At 33.0% G+C, this 27,033-nt stretch overlaps 2 protein-coding genes across 2 annotated transcripts; one reads left to right on the top strand and one right to left on the bottom strand.

Annotated features, from left to right (window-relative positions):
* Positions 1 to 2,917: 2,917 nt before the first annotated feature.
* On the bottom strand, positions 2,918 to 5,565 carry LOC123261194. Its single transcript, XM_044722718.1, has 3 exons — positions 4,372 to 5,565; positions 4,006 to 4,289; positions 2,918 to 3,707 (listed from the first exon to the last, which is right to left on the bottom strand). Exons 1-2 carry the CDS (start codon positions 5,132 to 5,134, stop codon positions 4,192 to 4,194), a joined length of 861 nt encoding a protein of 286 aa, XP_044578653.1. The 5' UTR covers positions 5,135 to 5,565; the 3' UTR covers positions 2,918 to 3,707; positions 4,006 to 4,191.
* Positions 5,566 to 21,364: 15,799 nt separating this feature from the next.
* LOC123261340 lies at positions 21,365 to 22,670 on the top strand (the record flags this gene model as incomplete). The annotated part of the gene is made up of 1 exon (XM_044722929.1): positions 21,365 to 22,670. A coding segment is annotated over exon 1 (615 nt), but the record flags the coding sequence as incomplete, so codon positions are not given.
* Between the last annotated feature and the right edge of the window lie 4,363 nt (positions 22,671 to 27,033).

The following is a 27,033-nucleotide window of genomic DNA, read 5'->3' as shown; positions in this document are numbered from 1 at the left end:
ATTCTATAAACTCACATTAAGATAATCCTCTCCACATTCCTTTCTCAATCCTTTCCCACCAATATCCTGTTACGTGAATGTGGAACGCTTCACGTAATAATTACCGTAACTTCTATTTTTTCCCGCTTCACAGCATTATTTATATTTGCACAAATATTCTCCGTGAGTAAAATTTCGGAAAATCAATTCTTGACTGACCTGCAGTTGAGAAAAGGCTTTTATCTTTAAGTTTTATAGCTTCAGAAATATCATAAATAAATATATAATAGATAAATTAATAAGCGTTAAAATTAAGAATCTGCTACTTTTATAAACCACTGAGTTTACAAACGGCTATTTTAATTGTTAACAAAATTTAGCATTCACTTATTTCATGAATCGCAAAGTTTACTATTGGCTGATTTCGCGTGGCTAAGTTTTGAATTGGCAAAATTCACGATGTACCAATTTTAACAAATGTCAACATTACGTAAATACTTTATTTTAAAATTATTTTTATTCTAATTTCAAGATATGCATTTGTTTATTTTTTTTTAATTTAGTTTTTTTTTAATACTTTTTTTTTACTTAGCCGTATTTAAAAATATATCATTCTATTAATGACAATTTTTTAAATTCGCTCGATTTACTATTGAGTTTTTTAATGTTTATCTTTTTTTTGGTTGGTTGAATTTTACTTTATTACATTTTAAGGTTGGTACAAGTTTACATTTTGCATAATTTTTACTAATCATTATTTAATATTGTCTTTTTTAATGATTGCCTCATTTTATAAACGACATCATTTTCAGTTTTAAAAATTTTTAGTTTATAAACGGCTATTTTCTAGTAAATTTCAAAACATACTTAAATTAATGTCCACGATTATATATATATATATATATATATATATATATATATATATATATATATATATATATATATATATATATATATATATATATATATGTTAGGGTGTTTCAAAAAAAAAAAAAAAAAATTTTCGTTTTTTTTAATGGTGTTGAAAAGTTGAAAGTCCATTTAAAAACAAAAATTTCGGCGCCTATTAGAGCCCTTAATATTAATATTAAGATTTGCCTCAATTCATTTTTAATTTTTCTATTTAAATAACACGAGAAAACTTTTTTTTTATTTTTGAATTTTAATTACTTCGGAATGGCTTATTTACGCAATATCCTAGAGAGAGGTCTTATAGGAAATTTCACGCGCTACAAAAAACGTTTGAAGGTCAAAGTTCCTCAGATCAACCGTTTCAAAGATATTTGCAATCAAAAATAACACTAATCAAAAATTTCAAATATTTTCCAATAAAATTGCAAAAAAAAATCATACTTTATATTGATATTGTTTTAACTTCCCGCTAAAAATCTCAGATTTTCAAAAATCGGGAAGTTATTGTTTTTACCCCGTTTGGCAAAAATCGAGTTTTCATCAGATCTCGACGTTTGAAGGTCACAGGAAGCTTCCCTGACTACCCCCGCGATGTTGTCACTATGTCTGTATGTATGTATGTGTGTGTGTGTGTGTGTGTGTGTGTGTGTGTGTGTGTGTGTGTGTGTGTGTGTGTGTGTGTGTGTGTGTGTGTGTGTGTGTGACTATGTGACTCGCTTATAACTTTTGAACGGTTGAACCGATTTCATCGCGGTTGGTGCCATTCGAAAGGGCTACGCTGAACTTAGATTTCCTGAGAATTTGAACCGATTCGGACCGATAGATTTTAAGAAATCTTGAAAAATCTTAAAAAAAATAAGAAAAACATCATTTTTGAAAGTAGTTTTTTTGGAATATCTTTTAAACGGCTCTATCGATCAACTTCAAAAACTAATCCGCCCTTAAGCTTGAAAAACCACGCCGATCGGCGTCAACCCGATCAAAATCGGTTGATTCGTTCGAGAGATAGCGTGAACGAAAGAAAACCGAAAAAAGTGTTTTTTTCACATAACTTCGTCATTTCTTCTCGGATCGTTTTTGATGATATAGAATAATTTCAGAAGTTAAAAATCCGCGTCGATTGCCGCCGAAAACGTGGAAATCGGTTGATTAGTTCGAGTGATATCCTCGACGAAATATTTGGAAATAAGGATTTTTCAACATAACTTCGACATTTTTGGAATAACTTTCAAACAGCTCTACCGATCGATTCCAAAACTAATCAGCTCTTAACATCATAAAACCACGTCGATTGCCACCAAGCTGGTCAAAATCGGTTGATTCGTTCGAGAGATATCGTGAACGAAAGAAAACCGAAAAAAGTGTTTTTTCAGAGTTACTCCGAAATTTCTAGTTTGACCAATTGAAACTTAGAAATTATTTATAAGGCTTAAAAAACTACGTAGAATGCCGCCAACCGCGTAAAAATCGGTTCATTCATTCAAAAGTTATTGCGGTATGAACATTCAAAAAATAGTGTTCCATGAAACTTCTATCAGACTTTTGAGCTCAAAGAGCTCAAAAGCATAGAAAAGGTATCTTTTTGAGCTCGGAGAGCTTAAAACAACACACAGATTGTACTTTTGAGCTCGAAGAGCTCAAAAAAGCGGCCAGGTATTAACGGAATTAGCGGGAAGTTGCAGGGATGGCCTTTAGGGTCAACCGTTTTCCTAATTTTTTTTTTTGTAAAATCAATTGAATTCTGTTAATTTGAGATTTTAATTTTTTTTTTTTGCTTATTTACTCCATACGTAACTCACAAAAAGTACAAATAGATAAATATAAAGGTTAAAATTATCAAACAAATGATTTTAGGGTCACTTTTATAACAAATTTATTTTATTTTCTACCAAATACTAATAAATTCTATTAAACAATCAATTCTTTATAACAAAAAACAATATTTAACAACAATTCATAAAATTTTTTCTAACTTGAAAATATTACAGTTTTATAAAATTATTTTTATTGCAATTAGGATAACGTTTTCTGTGTTCTGTCACTACTTGCAATAAATACTGAAGCTGTTCTTCATTTTTCGTTAAGCATCGATTATACTGCTCTATCAATGCCACGTCGCGTTCTGCTACATCATTTACAACTTGAAGTTTCTGAAAATACTCCAAGTTTCTTTTGTAATTTAGATTCTGAGGCCACAAAGTTACATCCTCATCAATGAAATCATACGACAAATCAAACGATTTAAACAGATTTATCGATCTCATAGATACAAATTGACTAAGATCTTTATTTAATAATGACTCTAAATTTTTCTTATCGATTATAAAACGACTCGTAGTTTCATTGGTTTCACAGTTTTTTAAAGCATGAACTATTCTTCTTTTTGTTTCAACTGAAACAGTTTCGTCAAAGAGAGATAAAACAGACAACTCGTTATTTAAATACCACAAGTGATCGGCTAATTTTTCTGAGCATGCCCGTTAAATAGTATTATTAAATTTTTTATATGAAATTAATTCTTTAATTAAAGTTAAATCATTATTAGGTGCTGCTATAGCGCACGGCGCAGTATACCAAGCTTTTAAATAGAATATTATGATAAATAAACTAAGTTCTCGTAATCCAGCTATTTCTGATTTAGTAAGATGAAATTCATTTCTAAATAAAAAAATTTTTAAACTATATATTGCTTTAGCCATCCACCTTGCATGATGGACGGCTCCAGGACGCTTAAATGTAATATTTGAGGTAGTAGCACTAAAAAATATCGATGATAATTGCAGGAGTTCACGGTAATCGTCACGACAATGATCCATCTACAAAAAAAGTTCAAAGTCAAAATAAAATTAATTAAATTGCAACCTCAAAGTAAAGAACATTAATTATTATCAACTGATGTGAAGTAAAAGTTAGAAAATATTTTACAAATGCAATTGTAATCGTTAATGATGATTAAGAGTGTAATAATCATGTGAAATTTATTTCCAATATTTTTATTTACAACGGGGTTAATTATTAAGTGTAAAATAGATGATTATACGGAACTTCATAAATTTTCATGTTTCACTTTAACATCAGTTGATAATTCTTTAGCGCTGGATTAAAAAATTTTACTTCTATTTGATTATTAACGAATTTCAAAATTTCATCTTTGATTTGTGTTATAACTTCCAAAATTTCTTGGCCATAAATACCAGCCGTAAAGTTTGATTGATCAATTTCATCCCACTTCTTTTTAAATCTCTGATAAATTGGAACGTTTGGGCCAGATGAAGCAGGCCAGTATATTTCAAATGCACTTCAAAGAACAATTTCAAAAATATGGTGTCGACATGGCAAGTATAACAGTTGTCGATTCAGAGCCTTTTCTACTAACACACACGCACCATTTCTGATTCCTGTAAAAATAAAATAAGAATTTTGCATTTAACATTACTATAACTAAACGCTTTATATATTAATAATTAATAAGTAATTTACCCGTATTTGACGCTGTAGTATCAGAACACAATGCTTTGATGTTATCAGTATTAATATTCCATTGTTTTACTGTTGTAATAATAGCTGAAGCTTGATTTTGTCCAGTTCCAGATTCTAGTTTGGGGACTCCTAACAGTTGAAATTTACCTGATGATGATAAAATAATAGGAAGCCGGTCAACTTGTTCTATACCTGTAATATCTGACAACAGTTTTTCATCAAAATGTAGCACATAATTATCAGTTTCCAAATTAGTTTTCAGATTTAACGTCGCTTCTTTGCGAAATTTTTCCCGTGCTCGGTGAATAGTCAAATGACTGAAGTTTACGCTTGTACAATCAATATTTAGGCTAGATAATAAAGCAGCAAAAATGTAAGTCGCCGACCTACTATTCACATTAGCTCTATCCAAAGCCGCAGCAAGTTCTGGTGTCATTAGATCAATTTTAGGAACTTGTTGTTTTGGAATTTCATCTTCATAATCAGAGATTATACGAGAAGTATTACTTTCCAAAGATTTCTGGGATAACTTAGATGTTTGACTTGATATTTCATGATTAACAACATTATCAGTCTCAACAGTACAAGAATAGTCAACATTGTCATTACCGAACTCTCCGACATCAAATGTACCACTATCATTATTGTTCCCTCGCGGTTTCGGAATCACTGTAAAATCACAGTGAAATTTTAGTGAGATTATAGTAAAAAGATAGTGCGACCATGATGAAATTACGGTGAAATCACCATAATTTTGTGCCATTCGGTTACTGTAGTTTTATGGTCATCTCACAGTGGTAATGCTGTGAGTTTAGAGTGGTACCACTGTGAATTTACAATGAATCCACAGTGAATCTACGGTGAATTCACAATGAATCCACAGTGAATTTACGGTGAATTCACAATGAATCCACAGTGAATTTATGGTGAATTCACAGTGAATTCACCGGGGTAAAAATAATTGTATATAATTATTTCCATGAAAAAAAAAAATATCTGTCGGGAGCAGGAATCGAACCGCGAACCTCATACTCGGAAGACTGACTTGCTACCAATTGACCTAAGAGAACATCGCGAGAAAATATGTTCGTGTGAACTACAAGTCCTGCATATGTTATATAAATGACTATTTTTTTTTTCGTTACATATAATTATATAAGAATCATAAATAATTTTTCGAAATTGCAAAAACCATCTCATATTATTACATATAATTATATATTAATCATATATAATTATTCGAAATCGCAAAAACCATTACATATAATTATGTATAATTATACATGATTATATATAGTTATATATAATTATACATGATTATATATAATCACAAAAACCATTATACATAATTATATTTAAATTAGATGTAATTATATATTAATCATATACAATTTTCTTACCCCGGACCCAATGAGTTCACAGTGAAATTACTATGAATTCACAGTGAAACTCTATCATGAACTAACGGTGTTACAACTATCAGATCATTCTGAAGTCACGGTTAAATCATGGTAAAACGACGGTGAAATCACAGTGAAATTACTATGAATTCACTGTGGAACTATTGTGAACTCACGGTGTTATCTCTGTGAGACTACCATGAATCTACAGTGATACCACCACTAAACCATAGTGACGAAATGGCACAAAATCACTGTGAATTCACTATGAAATTACCGTGAACCCACAGTAGATTTACGGTGAAGACGATTTCACTGTGAATTCACTGTGATTTCATAGTAATTCCGAAACTGCGAGGGTTATTATAATTGATATCAATGTTCTCTTCATTATTGTTATCACTATTACTGTAGTTATTATTTTCATCGCTTACATCAACATCTATATCTTCAACATCTTCTGGAATTGGTTGAGAATTATATGAAATAAAACCACGTCGACTGGAAGATTTTTGTCCTAAATAAAATAATCTTTTTTCTTTATCTAGTAAATTTAGCACATCAGCATGAGCTATATCAAATAGTTTATTTAATTCGTCCCGAAAAAAGGATTCATTTTTTTTTTGAGATTTTGACTTTTTCCTCTTTCAGTTTTTTTGTAAATTCCTCCATCGATTGTGATTTGAGGTTAGTTTTAAAAAAGCAGATCTTTTCTCTCTTGTCGGGATTTGTGCCACACACCAAATTTCGAAAACTTTGTCGACAGTGGTTGATATGCTTTCTTTCACTGAAAAATTTTTCGTTTTGAGATAATAAAATAAAAGTGACATAACCTCTTTCATTGAAGGTAATTTTTTTCCACCAAATTCACTTAATACATCACCAATCAAGTACACTGTTTTCACCATTGTGATCATAAAATTTATAACTTATATATTTTAATTATAAGCAAATTAAATTAATAATATAACGAATTTAAATAACAATCAATATCAATAAAGAAAGACAATGACGAGAAGATAGAACAAAGCATTGAAAGCAGAGCAACAAAGAGAAATTGGTACTGAACGACCAAGCTTACCAACACAGAACTTACTAACTACAACTCAAATCAAACGAATATACTACTTTTATCGACGGAGCTGAATAAAGCTCATTCAATATTTTTTAAATGAAAAAAATTAATCAAATTTTATAGTTGATTGAATTGATTTAATATATTTATAATTTTTTTAACATTTTTAATAAAATACAATGATGAGTATTTATTTATTTAGTGTGATCAGGAACTTTACATTTTCATCTTACAAAAATTTATAAACTTTATGAATTATAAAATTAATTTGTTATAAAAGAGACCCAAAAATCATTTATTTGATATTTGTAACTTTTAGATTTACGTATTTGTACTTTTTGTGAGTTACGTATGGAGTAAATAAGCAAAAAAAAAAAAATTTTAAATCTCAGATTAACAGAATTCAATTGATTTTACAAAAAAAAAACAATATTAATATAAAAAGTATGATTTTTTTTTTTGCAATTTTATTGGAAAATATTTGAAATTTTTGATTGGTGTTATTTTTGATTGCAAATATCTTTGAAACGGTTGATCTGAGGAACTTTGACCCTTAGACGTGTTTTGTAGAGCGTGAAATTTTCTATAAGATTTCTCTCTGGGATATTGCGTAAACAAGCCATTCCGAAGAAATTAAAATTGAAAAGTAAAAAAAAAAATTTTCTCGTGTTATTTAAATAGAAAAATAACAAATGAATTGAGGCAAACTTTAATATTAATATTAAGGGCTCTAATAGGCGCCAAAATTTTTGTTTTTAAATGTACTTTCAACTTTTTAACACCTTTAAAAAAAAATTTTTTTTTTTTTTGAAATACCCTAATATATGTACATATATATATATATATATATATATATATATATATATATATATATATATGTATATATATGTATACTAGCTGACCCGGCAAACGTTGTTTTGCCATATAAATAATTTCCTAGTAATTTCTAGTGTAGACAAAAAATAGCTTACTTATTGTAAGTATGTATGTATGTTAGAATGTGTATATTGTATGTATGTAAGAATGTGGTATATGCGTGAAATAAGCATGGAGCGCTGTGAACGATGAGGGAATATAAAAATAACAAAAGGCAAACATTATTTTTAAGTTATTATAATTTATTCCTTAAAATTATATATCATTAATTAAACAATTACGACAGTAACACTATTAAACAATATCAATCTCTTAATGCTATAGCGTGAACAATATTTTTTGTTAGTCCATCTTTAGCTAACACAAACAAACTGGATGGTTTACCCACTCAAGAGCATGCCACGTATAATTGTCCGTGTGAAAAACATGGTGTTCTCAAATCTAATCCACAAACAGACATCGTTTGACCTTGGGATTTGTTGATAGTCATTGCAAATGCCAATCTAATCGGAAACTGAATACGTTTGAATTGAATTGGCACATCTGTAGGTATAATAGGAATCCGTGGTATGAGTATATTTTCACCTCTGAACTTGCCATTTAAAATCCTGGCTTCGATCACGTTTTTCATTAATTTTTGAATGACTAATCGCGTACCGTTGCACAGCCGGGGCGGGTTCAAATTACGAAGCAAGATAATTGGAGATCCAACCTTTAATTGTAAATTATGCGGTGGCATGCCTGGCAAATCCAGTGAGTTCAAAAACTCTGTGGGAAAATTTACTGCTTCGCTGTCGTCGCAAACTGTATCAATAGATTTATATGATACCAAGTTCCCTGGCAACAACATTTGTATCTTCAGATTTAAATTGTCAACGTCTATATTTTTTGCCGCTAAAATCGCTCCTTCTGCAAGCCACTCATGATTTATGTACTGTGTGTGTACGTCGGGAAATATTTGTTCAATGAGAGTATCTTGCAAATCAGCGATTGTGCAGAAATCGGTCGGTAATTTTACGTATCCAGTTTCATCTATAGCAACTTTTCCATCACCGATATCTAAGAGTTGTTTTGAAAATGTTTCAGCGGATGGATCTTGAAGCATTTGAACGCGCATATTTAACATGTGCAGCAGTGAGCCCATTTTATGATAAACTTGGCCTCTGATTTTGAATGTAGAATTGAATTGTTGACCATTTGCATTAGTATTTCGAACTATTTCTGTTGCTCCGAACGATGTCATTTGAAAGCATGAATTGAATCTTCGAATTGACTTCAGGAACACGTTAGAATCTGGATCCGTGCTGATAAGTAAGCCGTTCAATGGTTCAGGTGGTGTTTCAATTTCAGGTAGTTGCACTTTTCCTGACGCGCAACACATCCCAGCTGGCTCATTTTTGAATTTCAGAGCATGACAATGCGGACATTCCTTGTCCATAGTACCAATTACCACTTTTGAATGAGCATAATATTCAATATCGGGCTCATACTGGAATGCTAGACGCAGGAATGAATCAGATATAAATGCTCGATGTACCTGTTGTCGTTGTTGGTCATTTGTTCTTCGTCTATTGACTGTGAAACGGCGTGATTGTCGCTGTTCTAATCTTCTGACTTCATTGCGTTCAGCTCGTGTATCTTCTGGCTCTTCTTGATGCAATTGCGCCATTCTGACACGTGCATCAGTATTTTGTTGCTGGATTTGTTCTTCTGTTCTTTCGGATCTGCTATTTCGCAAGTTTCGAGCTTTACTTGTACTGCGGCTCAAATCAGCCCCTTTGCGTTTTCTTGGCATTGCTCACTGTACAAAACATACATAATTAGAATTAATGAAATTATTTAATGATGAAAAATGTTAAAAGTATAATTAGGGCCAGGATTTTTGCCGCAGTTTTGAAATGATTAGTTTTAATTTATGAAATTATAACAAAAATATAAGTTTTATGGAAAAATTTTTCAAACAAAAGTAAAAAATTAAATTTTATGAAAACATTGTCTCTTATAATTTTTCATACAACCAATATTTCCATTGAAATTTCAAAATAAAGATTCATAATGATTGATTTTTTGGAAACTATAAAAATCTTAATTGTTCAATTACATTTTTTTAATAAAATTAAATTAAAATTACATTTTTATAAGATCAACAACATTTTCGATACAAATCAGAAAAAGTATACTTACAACACAAAATCCGTTGTTATTGGAAGCTCGTGTCACGTGTTGAGTACTTTTGAGGTTATAAAATCACTTGATTAACTAATCGTGCAAAATACACTCAAAATTGATAATTTAATTATTATTGATAAAATAGGAATGATTAAAAGTTAATATGAGAGTTACACTGAGATAGCAAAATAATAATTGTCAACGTTACTACTACACTTGATGCATAAACAATAATGATGGCCGACAACTGTGTAGGAAGTGAGAAAGAAAGGAGACTGGCTTCGTTCTCATCCCTACTCCGTGCTGTTTACTGGGTCAGAAGTGACACCTGTAGACATCTGGCGGGGATAACTAATTAAATGACGATTGATCAGTTTTCGACCGGAGAGGAAAAATGATTGAATTACTAAAATGGCTATTAAAAAATAAGGGTTGATCGTAGAAGGGTGAAAATTGAGGATTTTATGTATTTTTGTATGTTGTATCATAAAAAAATAGAAATTAAAAATTTTGTCTAAAAAATAAAAAAAAAAATTTAGGGGTGGACTACCCCTAACATTTAGGGGGATGAAAAATAGATGTTGGCCGATTCTCATAGATACCGGATAAGCACAAAAAATTTCATCAAAATCGGTCAAGCCGTTTCGGAGGAGTATGGCAACGAAAACTGTGACACGAGAATTTTATATATTAGATAGAATATAAGAATATATTGAGACACTACAAAATGTCCCGATGTTACCAGCCTGGCGAACTACCACCCGAAATTTTCGTTACCGACACTAGCTAAATTAATGTGTAGCCCCGTGACGTCACAAGACGACACGAGGAGGGAAAAATCAGCTACGAACCTCAAAACTTGAGCGATGATCGACACTTCGATCTATCCCCCGGTGTTAACCACCACGCAAAATATTTCTTAGTCATTTTACTACTATTACCACTATTACTACTATTCGGTGATTACTCACTAAAATCTCATTAAGTTCTAAAATTTCATTATTTAATTTAATATTCTGTATTATTTTCTATAAAATTAATTATTTTCGCATCAGGTGATTACTCACCACGCTCACTATTATTATTATAAAATTAGTTATAATCGTAAATATAAGTGTTCTATTTTACAAATATTTAGTCAACCTACGTTACCGAAATATTATAAATCCTATTCTAAGTGTTTATTTGGTGAAATAAAGTTAAGTTTTCTTTTATAATCTTTGTCGCCAATCACGATTTATTATTGAGAATGCCAACATCTATTTAATACGTCTACAACTATTTCGGCCAATCTCGTCAATCAAAAGGGTCAATCAAAGACAAAGGGTCATCTTCGCAGTCAAATTTGTAAGTAATTAAAGCAAGTTAACTGGCATGCGCGAGAACTTTTGTCTAGACCTTTTCTATTAAACAAAATACCGACATTCATACGGAAGCGGAATATTCCAAAGAGCAGTGGATCCCAAAACTTTTTATGAAACTTAGGCGACTATTCTCTTATCCGCGAGGTTTAGTGGGCTAAGGAATTAAATTTTTTTAAGATTGAAAAATTTAGTGTTTCAATGGCGCTCGAACAGGGACACTGCTCTCAAATAAATGTCGTCTATTCCCTGTAAAGTTAGAAATTTACAAATTCATCTTTTATAGAATTAAAAATTCATTAATTATATAATACTATACAGAAAATTTACTTAAAATTTAATTAACAAAATTTTTGTTAAAAAAAAAAAAAAAAAAAAGATTTACCAAATTCATCCAAATAGTGAAATTTTTGTTACATAAATTCGTAAATTTATAAAATTAATTTTCCAAATTGACAAAAATTCTCACGTTCTCATATTAATTCATTTAGTTTAAGCATCATAAATTGAAAATATTCCTATTGTTCTATAAATTGTAAAATTATAATCCTATTATTGTAAAGATAATTATGCTGATGTCATAGCTGAGAAGTACTCTCAGTAAATTTATCAAAAGCATTTTCAGTATTAAATTTATCAGTATACAAATCTTTACAAGGTTATTGTCTAATACACTTTGTGTGCCGGGTCATAAGCCATCAACACGTTGCATACTCGAACTCAAGTAAAACAAAACTCAAGGTCATTTCACGTGTATATTCTTCGAAAAATCGGTTGTCGTATACTACGTATTGAGATTCGGAAATAAAATAAATTCTTTTATTTTTCTATAAAGTGTCTTTTGTTCAGTTGAGCCGGAACTAAACCTTTCATCTAAAATAAATATTAGAAAGTATTTCACTATCGAAACTAAATCTCTTATTTGATTTATTTTCAAAATAAACATTTAGTAGAAAATATTTTATTATTAAAATTAGATATCGCCGTTAAAATAATTTATTTTATTTAGCTTTGCAGTTCGAATTTTGATAATAATAATAATATTAATATTATTATACTTAACGTTAAAATTTAGGGATTAAATTAATAACACCGAGTATTGAATACTCATTAAATAAATTTGGGATTATAAAATTAACTTTGAATACGTCACCGAGAAAGATAATCATTGGGAAAATTCTTTGTCAAGTGTGTCATCATAAAATAATACCCTGAAAACTTAATACACCCGGAAAACAATTAAATAAAATTTAATATTCGAATTATCAAAAATGTTTCCTCGTACGCCAGTCCATCGATTTTCGGTACCTGTCAGCAGTAATTCGAATCAGATCCCACAAAATCCTCATCTAGTCAGATCTAGCCAGAATTTATTAAGTTTTAACCCGACTCAAGCCCCCAGTTCAAGTCTCTATCCACAACTACCAGACGATTTACTTGGACTGGACAACTTACACAACGATCTGCACAACAGCACCGGTTACAATAACACCGACCCTACCCAGTTAGTCCGTGATAACGTAAGCGGAGTACAACAGTTAGTTGACCCCGCAAGTACGAACGGCAACGATACAGGCAGGGTACAAGACCCAGTAAATTCAAATGACAATAACGCAAATAGGTCTTCAAACCCCGAAAATTCAACTAGTGCGACTCAAACGGTTGAGGAAGTAGCTAGACAGTTGAGAGCTGAAAATTACGCCTGGAAAATGGCATATTATCAATTGATGCCACCCTTTGCCAGTACCTTAGCTCGAACGATGTCCGATACAACGAATAATAATAACCATGTTAATGAAACATATGCGTTTCAGCCGCGGGAATTATTCCCAAGTTCAAATTTTTCGGCAGCAAACCACTCCGTGCCGCCCGCGCCTCGCTCTCTCCCTCCGAGTATGCCTCCTTCCTTTACAGCACAGAACCCAACTCTTAGTGGGGCTGCGAGTTTACCGTACGCGCCGCTGCCTGCCCCACCACTCGTACCACTGGTACCTCAGTATATACCGGCTACACACGTACAACCTCACACCACGTTACCGAACGTAACTCAGACCTATACAGCACCACCGATGCCATGTTACGCACCAGGTACACACACTCAGTCTCACACTACCGTACCCCACGTGACGCATACTTACACAGCACCGATAGTCTCTTCTCATGTGCCTGCGTCACAGACACAACAATACACACATACTATTCCAGGCATAGTCCCAAGCGCTGCTCTCTCCTATATGTACCAGAGTATAGTTGCACTCTTACGGACAAATGACATTTGCCGGACTGCAAAATCATGGAATATATTTTTTCCCCCACGCAATTCATCTATTAAATTAGATGCCAAAAAATTTATTAAAACTTTAGAACAACGTATGGTCAGCAATGATATTCCTTTAGAGAATTTTAGACCGGTTGTCGCTTCAACATTAACGGATAATATTTTAGATTGGTATTATCAAAATGAACAATTATTTGTTAATTGGTCAATTTTAAACACTTACTTTAAAGTATGGCAGACCTATCAATGGGATGAAACTCTTTTACAAGAAATCTATTCTTATCGACAAGCCGATGACGAACTCGGAGTCGCGTTTATTAACCGAATGCAATGCGCGTTTGCTCAATTAGACGAGCCCATGCCTGAACACCGACAAGTTAGGATTATTATTCAAAAATTTAATTCAAAATTTTTATTTAAATTTGCGGAAGAACATATTGACACTTATTTAATACTATATAAACGCGTTAGTTCTTGGCAACCAGTAGTAGATTCATGTCAACGCTCACATAATAACAAAGAAGCGAAATCTAACACGGATTCCGATTATAACCTAAAAACTCAAACGAAATTAAATGCCATTACTAAATCGGAGTTACCGAATTCTAATATGATTAAATCGGAAAATGACCAAAAGACCACGATTTTTGCATTGTCAAGTTCAAACCCAGTTAACTCAGGTAACAGAATTCTAAAAAATGACCACTCGGACGTACTTGTATCCGCAATAACTAATTTCCAAGCCGCGATGCAGGATATGTTCGAAAATTTACAAAAGACACTTAACCAATTATCTTCACAGACCGTGTGCGGCCGTTGTGGACGCAGTGGACATATTGCTGCAGTCTGTTGTTCACGAACTACAGACGAGATACGGAAAAGAGCTGGTTTACGACCCTTTACAAAAAACCCGGATCCCGAAAACCAAGTAGTTACTCCGGTGATCTCCAATACACCAACTAAGGCTCAAATATCCGCGATCCAAACCCTTACGGCACCTATTTCTTAAACTAGTGTCCCAGTTAGGTCGGTTTCTAACAACTGCGAAGAAAATAGTTCAGAAATCCCTGATATTAACCAAAACGAATTAGATTATGAGTATATGGACTATGAGTCAGACTCTGAGTCAGAAATGCTTAGTTCAAAACCTGAATTAAAAATCAAATCCGGCAATGAACTTAATGACCTCATGTTTATACATAGTCTCGGCACACATGACTCAGACAACTTTAAAAAATCAAGTCAAATTAAACGACAACCATCATTTCAGACTAGAACTGAGAGTATTTCAAAGTTGTCGTTAGTAATAAGCATTGAATCAGAAACTTTATCTTCTGATCCCATAATCACTTGTAATATTAAGAAACAGTCATTTTCATTACCACCTAAATCATTAATACCGACCTCTACAACGTCAACGATCAACACCGAAGAAGCTTCAGCATCCGTCACCCAGCTCAACATTGGCAAAATTCCTAGACCAACAATGGTTCAGCCTGGCATAACTTCTACAGCTCCAAACTTCAGGTTCACTCATGAACGGCCTGAATGGTTTGAAAATATCTGTAAAGCAATGAAGGAAATCCATATCCAAATCCAGAAGAATACACAGGACATCCAAGCACTCCAGAGTGGCATAAAAAGACTCGTGCAAAGCCATTCTTCATTAAAGAATTGCCAACTCACCAACCTGACAAGTTCTGTGCGTGAAGTAGAACGAGATGTCGTTGCCGTCAAACAACGACTTAACTCAATCGAACCTAAGATACAGAAACTGGGAAAATACCAAGATAAATGCAAGGAGCCTGTCCAACCAGAAACCGATTCACTTCCATTAACTTCCAAGGAGAAGCAAGACACTACTAGTTACAAAATTGGAACTAAAGATCGTCAGTTGGTTCAAAAACCAACTTTTGAAAAAATTAAATTCTCTCAGTCGAAAATTTCATCTCGACAAGGGTTGCGAGACGAGTTTCCAACTAGTCCAGTCACGGTAACAATTTTAAATTCGTTACCGCATTATCAGACACAAACAACACCAATATATTGTAACAGGGTAAATTACCCTTAATCGATAAGTCGCCAGAGATCGATAACTTTTCGACTAGCATTTGAGCGCATCGATATTCGGGCCTAGAGAGAGAGCAGGAGGGGGTATTTTTGGGGTCGTTATATAGATGAGCCATGCATGGTGTCCGGAGAAGTAGTAAAGTGTTGGAACGAGTAACATCAAGAAGTCCAAAGAAGAAAGCGAGTATCAACCATAGAGTTTCTTCAACCAAATTCACACCAGGTATTGGACTTTGGTAATGATGAGCCTTGGGGCCATATACCCGGCTCATCAAATACACTACTTCTCATTTTATTTATTCAAGTTTGGATAATTCAATTGTTTAATAATTTTGCTCAATAATAATTAATTATTTAATTGAAGTGATTCGTTCATTGCTGGGAGCGTTCCTCCTGGGGGTTTATACCCGAGGAATGTTCTAGACCTCTTGGGTTTGCAAGTCGTGAATAATTAATTTTATTAATACAGTTGGTTAATAATTATTAACATCTTGAGATTGGTTTAAATAAATATATTTTATATTAATTAAATTATGAACACCGAGAAGGTTCCAATCGACACGACATAGTATTCGGTACCCGAGGTCAAAACGTGCTACGCGGTAACGAACGCCGGCATCCATTTTGAGCGCGCAAATTCCTTGTGAATTTTATTACGCAATAAATCGTAAAATTAACAACTGGATTATTATTACTATTTACAACAATTGAGTTATCTTTTATTAAGACTATTTATTATCTTGAATTAAATATTGATATCGTATTAATTTTGGAAACTATTTTATTATTTGGAAAATTAAGTATTAAGAAAATTGCGACGAAATTAGAAATTGATCCCACCGTGGATAATTTTTCGTGAATTTATTTTATATTGAGACAAATTGCTTTATTAATTATTTATAAATCGAAAAATTCCACGTGGTCATTTATATATTGAACTATGGAAGACTAAAATTATTATTGGAATTATTTATAAAAACTATTTGTCAGTGTGGATTACGTCCGAGAAATTTAGTTAATTTTATAGAGAATATTCTGAGGATTATACAATGTACTGAGTATTAAACTCGTGGTAATTTTGAAATAAGTTTAGGCGTCGATTTTTAAGTCGGAAATTTTAAGTAGTAATTATTAGTTGTGAAAATTGTTTATGATTTTAATCTCGAGCTAATGACTGAATAATTTTAGTAAGAATTGAACGTTGACTTTTTTGGAGTTTAATTTTGTAATCCAGGAAATAAAAGTAAAGTAGAGTCAGTGTGTGTGTGAGACGCGTGAGTTATGTGTGTGTGAATGCTACCAGCGTTCCTTCGCAAGCGAGCAGTCCGTTTGCGAGGTGTTTCGCTGGCATAGAGCGTGAGGGTCCGGTGGACAGCGCGACTTAGTTAGAAACTGCGGTATAGACGCTCCATAAGAGGGTACCGTCAGGATTAAGAATTTTGATAGAGCGTGAGGGTCCGGTGGACAGCGCGACGTAAGAATAGTGTGGAGTGTGTGTGTGAGCTGCAGAGGCTTCTTGGCTTACGTTGCAGTCACTAGGCTGTTGCTTCTGTAGCCAGGCGTTATTGACAGCCCTCGTACACTGACGTCTTTGTACGAGGTGTCTTATTGATAGGTAGATATAAGTTGTAGTAGCGACTTCCCGGTGGGAAGCGTGAAGTAAGAAAACCGTAGTAATAAGTCATAGTATTAAGTGAGTGAGTTGTAAGTGAGTTGGAGTGCGTGCAAGTGCACGGGTTGTTATTTTATTTTGTTAATAAATTTTGGTGCCGTTGTTAAATAAAAATTTATTTCTTTCAGACCACCTTCCTCCACTCTCTCTCCCTGTAGATTATTAAGCTCAGCTCTGGTTTCCGGTTCCAGGAACCGAGATACAAAATCCTGGTGGCGCCCTTGTTAATTTAGAATCATTTTTGCTAGGTATTGTTTTATTTCTATTAAATTAATTAAGGGGCCAATGAGCGGAAACACACCCGTTACAATATGATGTCTCAAGTACTCGAAAGGATACAGCCAACCAAGCTTGGAAGCACGCTGAATTTTGTTTTCGTCCACCTGAAAACGAGAAAAAGGACACTACCAAAGATGTGGAGTACCAATTCAACTTTTTGATCCAGAATGCCAGGCTAGTAACCGACGTTGGCCTGGATACAAAAACGGAATCGAGATAAATAACAACAAAGAGGACATCAAAAACTTCCAAGAGACGTACCAGCGTTCTCTGTGAAGATAAACCCCTATTTAATCATTCACTTAATTATTTATTTATATTACTGTATCATCGTTCATATCATTATTTAAAATATCACTGTATCATTATACTATTATTATTACTTTTCTATGACACAATTATTACTACTATAAAATTTATATTAAGCATTTATCATACTATTTCATCATAAAACTATAATATTTACTAAATCATTCATACCATCTAACATCTATATCTGCCAGTTTAATTTGTTTTATTTACAGCTGCAGACAAAAAAAAAAAAAAAAAAAAAATAACAAAGCAACAAATTATAATTAAATAATAATTATAACAATTTAATTTTTTTTAGCCCAGTGCAAATAGATCGAAGTCTAGAACGGAGTTTCGACCATTTGCTCAAGAAAATTTTCTAATATTAATTAATTATTCATTTACAGGTGATCACTCACCAACTTTACAGCAAAATTTTAATTTTATTTTTATTTTAAGAAATTTCTTTTCAGGTGACGACTCACCAGTCTATCCACACATCCATTCTCCAGGTGACTACTCACCAATCCATCTATCAAATCTTCATTTACTACTATTAGGTGACTACTCACCAAATTCTACTACTACTAGGTGACTACTCACCAAATCATACCACTATAGGTGACTACTCACCAACACACACTACTATTAGGTGACTACTCACCAAACCATACTACTATCAGGTGACTACTCACCAAATCTTCCTATCATAGGTGACTACTCACCAAATCATACTACTACTAGGTGACTACTCACCAAATCATACTACTACTAGGTGACTACTCACCAAATCATACCACTATAGGTGACTACTCACCAACTCACACTACTATTAGGTGACTACCCGAGAAAAAATGTTTCTATATAATTATATATAATTGTATATAATCATATATGATTATATATGGAATCACATATATAATTATATACAATTATATATGATCATACATAATTATATATAATCATACATGATTATATATGGAATTGTATATGAGGTTATATATAATCATATATAATTATATATGACTATATATGGAGCAATATACAACCATGCACGATTATATATAGTTCCATATACAATTATATATAAGTATATAGAATTATATATAATCATACATGATTATATATGGAATTGTATATGAGGTTATATATAATTATATATGACTATATATGGAGCAATATACAACCATGCACGATTATATATAGTTCCATATACAATTATATATAAGTATATAGAATTATATATAATCATACATGATAATATATGGAATTGTATATGAGGTTATATACAATCATATGAAATTATATATGACTATATATGGAGCAATATACAACCATGCACGATTATATATAGTTCCATATACAATTATATATAAGTATATAGAATTATATATAATCATACATGATAATATATGGAATTGTATATGAAGTTATATATAATCATATATAATTATATATGACTATATATGGAGCAATATACAACCATGCACGATTATATATAGTTCCATGTACAATTATATATAAGTATATAGAATTATATATAATCATACATGATTATATATGGAATTGTATATGAGGTTATATATAATCATATATAATTATATGTGACTATATATGGAGCAATATACAGCCATGCAAGATTGTATATAGTCCCATATATAATTATATATAATTATATATGCTTATATATAATTAACAGACATAAAAATTTTTTCTTTGAAAAAAAATTTTTTTTTTGGTAATCACAAAAAGTGTAAAATGATGTTTATAATTACGTTTAAATAATTCTGAAATACAAAATTTGTCATATTTCCTATGAGATGTTTTGGTCTGCTCTGCTATTACCTAATAGTAAAATCATTATTTATTTTATTATTTAAATAAGTGTTATATTATAACGAAATTCGGTAAAATAAATAAATTATGAATAATGACTATCCAAATATATATTAAAATCAATTTTTATATCCCATTTATGATAAACTCATATGATACATTATGTAGATCATAGAATCATTATTATCTAAGACAGCAGCACAGCAGACACTTCAAGACGCACGGAGATCACCAAAGTTAAGCAGCATTGAGCAGAGTTAATAGTTGGATGGGTGACCGCTGGTATTATAGCTATAAAACTATATCTAGATATTTTTTTTTTGCATTTTAATTAGTTACACAGAATTGCGTAGGACCATATTAAATATTCTATCCATAAAATTAACCCAATAATTAATTAGATGTAATAAATATATAATTAAATATTGTTATATATAATTATATATAGTTATATATAATTAGATATGATTATATTTGGCCATTTTTCATATATAATCATATATAACCAATTTATATATAAATATATATAATTATATATAAATATTTTTTCTCGGGTACTCACCAAACCAGACTACTATCAGGTGACTACTCACCAAACCTTTCATCAAATTTTCTTCCTACTATCTCATCAAGTCATCCTTCCTAGGTGATCACTCACCACTAACTCCTATCATCCTACTATCCCCATACCCGGTGACGACTCACCGACTCTTTCAAAGAGCTAGCTCGGTTCAAAAATTGATGGGGTAGTCTTGGCTTGGCAGGGGGGATTGAGACACTACAAAATGTCCCGATGTTACCAGCCTGGCGAACTACCACCCGAAATTTTCGTTACCGACACTAGCTAAATTAATGTGTAGCCCCGAGACGTCACAAGACGACACGAGGAGGGAAAAATCAGCTACGAACCTCAAAACTTGAGCGATGATCGACACTTCGATCTATCCCCCGGTGTTAACCACCACGCAAAATATTTCTTAGTCATTTTACTACTATTACCACTATTACTACTATTCGGTGATTACTCACTAAAATCTCATTAAGTTCTAAAATTTCATTATTTAATTTAATATTCTGTATTATTTTCTATAAAATTAATTATTTTCGCATCAGGTGATTACTCACCACGCTCACTATTATTATTATAAAATTAGTTATAATCGTAAATATAAGTGTTCTATTTTACAAATATTTAGTCAACCTACGTTACCGAAATATTATAAATCCTATTCTAAGTGTTTATTTGGTGAAATAAAGTTAAGTTTTCTTTTATAATTTTTGTCGCCAATCACGATTTATTATTGAGAATGCCAACATCTATTTAATACGTCTACAACTATTTCGGCCAATCTCGTCAATCAAAAGGGTCAATCAAGGACAAAGGGTCATCTTCGCAGTCAAATTTGTAAGTAATTAAAGAAAGTTAACTGGCATGCGCGAGAACTTTTGTCTAGACCTTTTCTATTAAACAAAATACCGACATTCATACGGAAGCGGAATATTCCAAAGAGCAATGGATCCCAAAACTTTTTATGAAACTTAGGCGACTATTCTCTTATCCGCGAGGTTTAGTGGGCTAAGGAATTAAATTTTTTTAATATTAAAAAATTTAGTGTTTCAATATATATATATATATATATATATATATATATATATATATATATATATATATATATATATATATATATATATATATATATGTCGGAGATGAGAATAGCTGGGTTCTTCCCAAGGGATGGGAAAATCCTAAGCACTTTTAGTTTATAGCTAGAAAATAAAACTTAGAATTTTAATTTTTACGACTTAATCCGCTAAGGAAATTTTAGTTAAACTTTCCTTAAGTCTTTTATGACGGTAGGCTCGGGTTCGAAAGATCACATCTGCGGGTCTAACGTAGCCACGGTCAAGGGACAGCAATACCCAAGTGTACATCTTCGGAATGTACAATTGCAAAACGTAGCTTGTACATTTTTTCAGAATAATTACCTGAAGGAGCTACGGATTGAAAAATAAGTTTTGAGAAGAGGCAGTTCTCTCTGAACAGTGAGCGATAACTGATTGCTGTCCTTCTGACCGTGGATTCGTTCTCTTATCCAAGTCTGTCGTCATTTTATTATTTCTAACGTTTAACATTAACGATATCTTATTTGTTAATATTGTTCATATTGCTAGTTCAGTGTATTAAATAAATTATAATTGTTAATAATTAAATAATAATATTAAATTATACTTTTAGTGTAGTGACTAGATAACATTGTGTGTGTATGTGTGTGTGTGTGCTACGCTTAAGTAAAACATTGTTACAAGAAACTATAATTGTGTATTAATAAAGTTGTACGATATTTGTGTCATCTAGATATTGTGATTAAATAATAAAATGTCTCAAGATAATAATAATAGTATGCGCCCTTCTCAACCCAACGCTAATCCGACATCAGAAGTGGGATCGACGCCGAGTATATCAATGCAAGAGCATATGGCTATTTTACGTGAGCTGATTCAATCAATTGCCCAAAAACCTGACACAAATTCCAGGAAGTTTACACTACCACGTTTTAACCCAGAAACCTCTGGCTCTGATCCGGCTGCATGGAGTTCAGCTGTTAGCATTATGATGGAAGAAAATCCATTGCAAGGCAGTGCACTATTTTCCGCGCTTAGTAGCGCCTTAGAGGGTTCCGCTGCACAGTGGTTGACTCAAATTATGGTTGGAGGAACTATTACTTGGTCTCGATTCAAGGAACTTTTTATTTCCCGTTTTGGTGGAAGAGAAACCGCAGCTTCTGCCCTTATGAAGATTTTTAACGAACAACCGTTAAAAGACGAGACAACTGGAGCTTTTGGGATTCGTTTACGCTCTCTTCTCAAGGCGAGGTGGGAAAATTTGAGTATGGCGGAGATTATCAACGGCGCTGTTCTCTATCGATTAACATCGCAAGATCACCGGGTCGAACGCACAGCGCTTACGAGTGAGGAAAAACGGAAGACCAATTTCTTAATGAAATGAGGGCTTACTCGTACGCAAAGAAGCGACCGTTGCAATCGTCCGAGAACTCGTCAAGTTCAGACCCGAAACGCTTCAAGCCAACGGAGACACGGATTAAATGTCTTTTCTGCGGTATTTCTGGTCACAAAATATCTGAATGTCGCAAGAAGTCATTTCTGGACAAGAGGAAAAATTCTCATAGTCCAGAAGGAAGTCGACCATCCACCGCGATAAAAGTAACCTGCTTTAAGTGCCATAAAGAGGGTCATATTGCACCAAACTGTCCGTCAAGGAAGAACAACAGCAACAGCGGCAACAACAGTGGAAATCAGCACTCGAGCACCGAACGCCGAGTGGACTTTTGCACCGTGGATGTTCCAGTGGGTACAATGACCCATATGGGTGAGTCGTTTCCATTTTGCTTTGATTCAGGAGCTGAGTGCTCACTAATTAAAGAATCGGTTGCCAATAAATTTTCTGGAAAACATATCAATGATATAGTTTTAATGAGAGGTATCGGAGATAATTGTGTAAAATGTACATTACAAATTTTATCTACTGTTCGTATAAATAACTTTACATTGGAGATAGTCTTTCATGTAATTCCCGATAATTATTTAAAACATAATATAATGATTGGTCGTGAAATTCTAGGTCAGGGTTTCGAAGTAAATATTACGCAAAATCATTTTACCATTTGCAAGGCTAAAGTAGTCAATACATGCGAAACAGTTCCTAGTGAGATTAACTTCAACAAAGTAGACACTGACGTCACGGGTAATGATAAAACTAGATTAATTTCCGTTTTAGAAAATTTTAAAGATTCTTTTATCACGGGTTTTCCCCGAACCGAAGTTACTACAGGTCAATTAGAAATACGTCTCATAGACCCTAATATTACCGTTCAGAGAAGACCGTATCGACTTAGCGTTGAAGAGCGGGAAATTGTCCGTGAAAGAATCGAAGAATTACTTAAAGCAAAAATTATAAAACCTAGTAATTCACCGTTTTCTAGCCCTATATTACTCGTTAAGAAGAAAGATGGTTCAGATAGACTTTGTGTAGATTACCGAGAGTTAAATAAAAATACCGTTGCAGATAGATTTCCTTTACCCTTAATTTCAGATCAGATCGCGAGATTACGGGATGCTAAATATTTTATAAGCTTAGATATGGCTAGCGGCTTTCACCAAATCGGTATCCACCCAAATTCTACTGAATTCACTGCTTTTGTTACTCCCGATGGTCAATATGAATATCTAAAAATGCCATTTGGATTGAAAAATGCACCGTCTGTTTTTCAAAGAGAAATTCTCAAAGCTCTGGGTGATTTAGCTTACTCTTGGGTTGTAGTTTACTTAGATGATGTGCTTATTATTGCGAGTTCGATAGAGCAGGCGTTGGAACGGTTGGAAACCCTTCTAAACGTTCTGGTTAAAACTGGATTTTCATTTAACTTTGCTAAATGTTCATTCCTTAAAACATCAATCTCTTACCTGGGTTATGAAGTCACTAATGGTAACATAAGACCCAATCCGCGTAAAATACAAGCTTTAAATTCTTTACCTGCACCAACTACTGTTACACAATTAAGACAATTTATCGGTTTAGCTTCTTATTTCCGTAAATTCATCCCAAAAGTTTTCTCAAATTATGAAACCTTTATACTCTCTTACCTCAGTAATCAAAAATAAAGATTGGCAAGATAAACACGAAACCCTACGACAAAAATAATTACCATCTTAACAAATGAGCCAGTGTTGATAATCTTCGACCCTAATTATCCGATTGAACTACACACCGATGCTAGCTCTGACGGTTACGGGGCTATATTAATGTTAAAAGTAGAAGGTAACAATAGAGTTGTAGAATACTATAGTAAAAGGACTAGCTCAGCCGAATCCAGGTATCATTCGTACGAGCTGGAAACCTTAGCCGTAGTAAACTCAATTAAGCACTTTCGGCATTATTTACATGGTCGAGAATTTACAGTTGTTACTGACTGCAATTCTTTAAAAGCGTCTCAAAATAAAATCAATTTAAATGACCGGGTTCATAGATGGTGGGCTTTTCTACAATCCTTCACTTTTGAAATTGTTTACAGAGAAGGGAAACGAATGTCACATGTTGACTTCTTTTCTCGTAACCCAATTGACATCACTCGTAAACCTTTTGATAAAATTGAAGAGAAGGTAATTAATTTTACGGAAATATCGGAAGATTGGTTACTAGCAGAGCAACGTCGTGATCCTCAAATTTCAGAAATCGTTTCTAAATTACAAGACGATGAAATCGCGGAAGACATTTTAAAGACGTACGAATTAAGATCCGGTACCCTTTATCGGAAAATTCAAAGAAATGGGAAAACCCTTTGTCTACCCATTATTCCTCGAGGTTTTCGATGGTCTGTTATTAATCACGTACATCAATCGATCATGCATTTAGGTTGGGATAAAACTCTTGAAAAACTGTACGAATATTATTGGTTTGAAGGGATGGCGAAATACGTTCGGAAATTTGTAGAAAACTGTCATACTTGTCAAGTTTCTAAATCCAATTCAGGCAAGGTACAAGCCGAATTACATCCAATACCTAAAACCAGTATACCCTGGCATACTGTTCATATGGATATTACGGGCAAGCTAAGTGGTAAGAATGACTCAAAAGAGTACGTTATTGTACTCATTGACGCATTTACAAAATACGTATACCTGTACCATACCCGTAATATAGATTCTCTTAGTACAATCAAAGCACTTAAATCAGCTATATTTATTTTTGGTAGTCCTTGTCGAGTAATCGCTGACCAAGGGAGATGCTTTACCGGTAAGGATTTCCAAAATTATTGTAAAAGTCAAGATATTAAATTACATTTAATAGCTACGGGATCTTGTAGAGCAAATGGTCAGGTAGAGCGCGTTATGGGTACTTTAAAGAACATGTTCACTGCAGTAGAAACTACCGGACGGTCATGGCAAGAAGCAATAGGCGAAATACAGTTGGCTCTGAATTGCACTACCAATCGTGTCACCAAATCAAGTCCCTTAGAATTATTAATTGGTAAGGTGGCAAGACCTTACGGATTTTTAGCGCATGAAAATACCGAAGTTAGAGAAGTAGATATCTCCAATGTAAGGCAACAAGCTATAAGTAATATCGAAAGTAATGCTCTCTATGATAAAAATAGATTTGATAAAACTAAGGCTAAAGTAGTTAAGTTTAGCATTGGTGATTTCGTATTATTGAAAAACGAAGAAAGAAATCAGACTAAGTTAGATCCGAAATTTAGGGGTCCATTTGTAATAGCGAAGGTTTTAGAAGGAGACAGATATATTTTAAATTCAGTTAAAGGCAAAAGAACGTATAAATACAGTCACGATAAATTAAGAAAAATGCCGCAGAGTTGTGTTCCTAGCGAGTTGGATCTTAGTGATCCTGAGGACGAAAATGACTCAATAAATGTAGAAAGCTCTGAAGAACATGGACAGTAATTTGAACCAAATAAACCTATACCACTTGTCCAGTATGACAGTGGAGTCTAAAGCAATTTAGATGTGTTTCCTTTACACCACTTGTCCAGTATGACAGTGGAGTCTAAAGCAATTTAGATGTGTTTCCTTTACACCACTTGTCCAGTGTGGCAGTGGAGTCTAAAGCAATTTAGATGTGTTTCCTTTACACCACTTGTCCAGTATGACAGTGGAGTCTAAAGCAATTTAGATGTGTTTCCTTTACACCACTTGCCCAGTGTGGCAGTGGAGTCTAAAGCAATTTAGATGTGTTTCCTTTACACCACTTGTCCAGTGTGACAGTGGAGTCTAAAGCAATTTAGATGTGATTCCTTTACACCACTTGCCCAGTGTGGCAGTGGAGTCTAAAGTAATTTAGATGTGTTTATCCTGTCATTTGCAAAGAATAAAATTTAAAGAGAATCTACAGCTTGCGAAACACAACTGGCATTAGCGATTACACAATTTAAAGTTCTTTAAAATATTTTATAAACTCTACTATTCTTCGTTGTTCGGTTGGATCCCTGAATCGGCAGATTATTCAAAGTAGATCATTCATTATTTGAAGTTGTTAATTTAAATCTAACGTTAAGCAAAAACCAAATTTTTAGATGCACCTGAGGACGTGTGATCGTCAGGATGGCCGTGTCGGAGATGAGAATAGCTGGGTTCTTCCCAAGGGATGGGAAAATCCTAAGCACTTTTAGTTTATAGCTAGAAAATAAAACTTAGAATTTTAATTTTTACGACTTAATCCGCTAAGGAAATTTTAGTTAAACTTTCCTTAAGTCTTTTATGACGGTAGGCTCGGGTTCGAAAAGATCACATCTGCGGGTCTAACGTAGCCACGGTCAAGGGAC

Source organism: Cotesia glomerata, linkage group LG3 (assembly GCF_020080835.1).
Source record: "Cotesia glomerata isolate CgM1 linkage group LG3, MPM_Cglom_v2.3, whole genome shotgun sequence".
Classification (NCBI taxonomy): Eukaryota; Metazoa; Arthropoda; class Insecta; order Hymenoptera; family Braconidae; genus Cotesia; species Cotesia glomerata.
The sequence above is the reverse complement of the archived record's forward strand: the minus strand, read 5'-3'. Positions and strand labels throughout refer to the sequence as shown.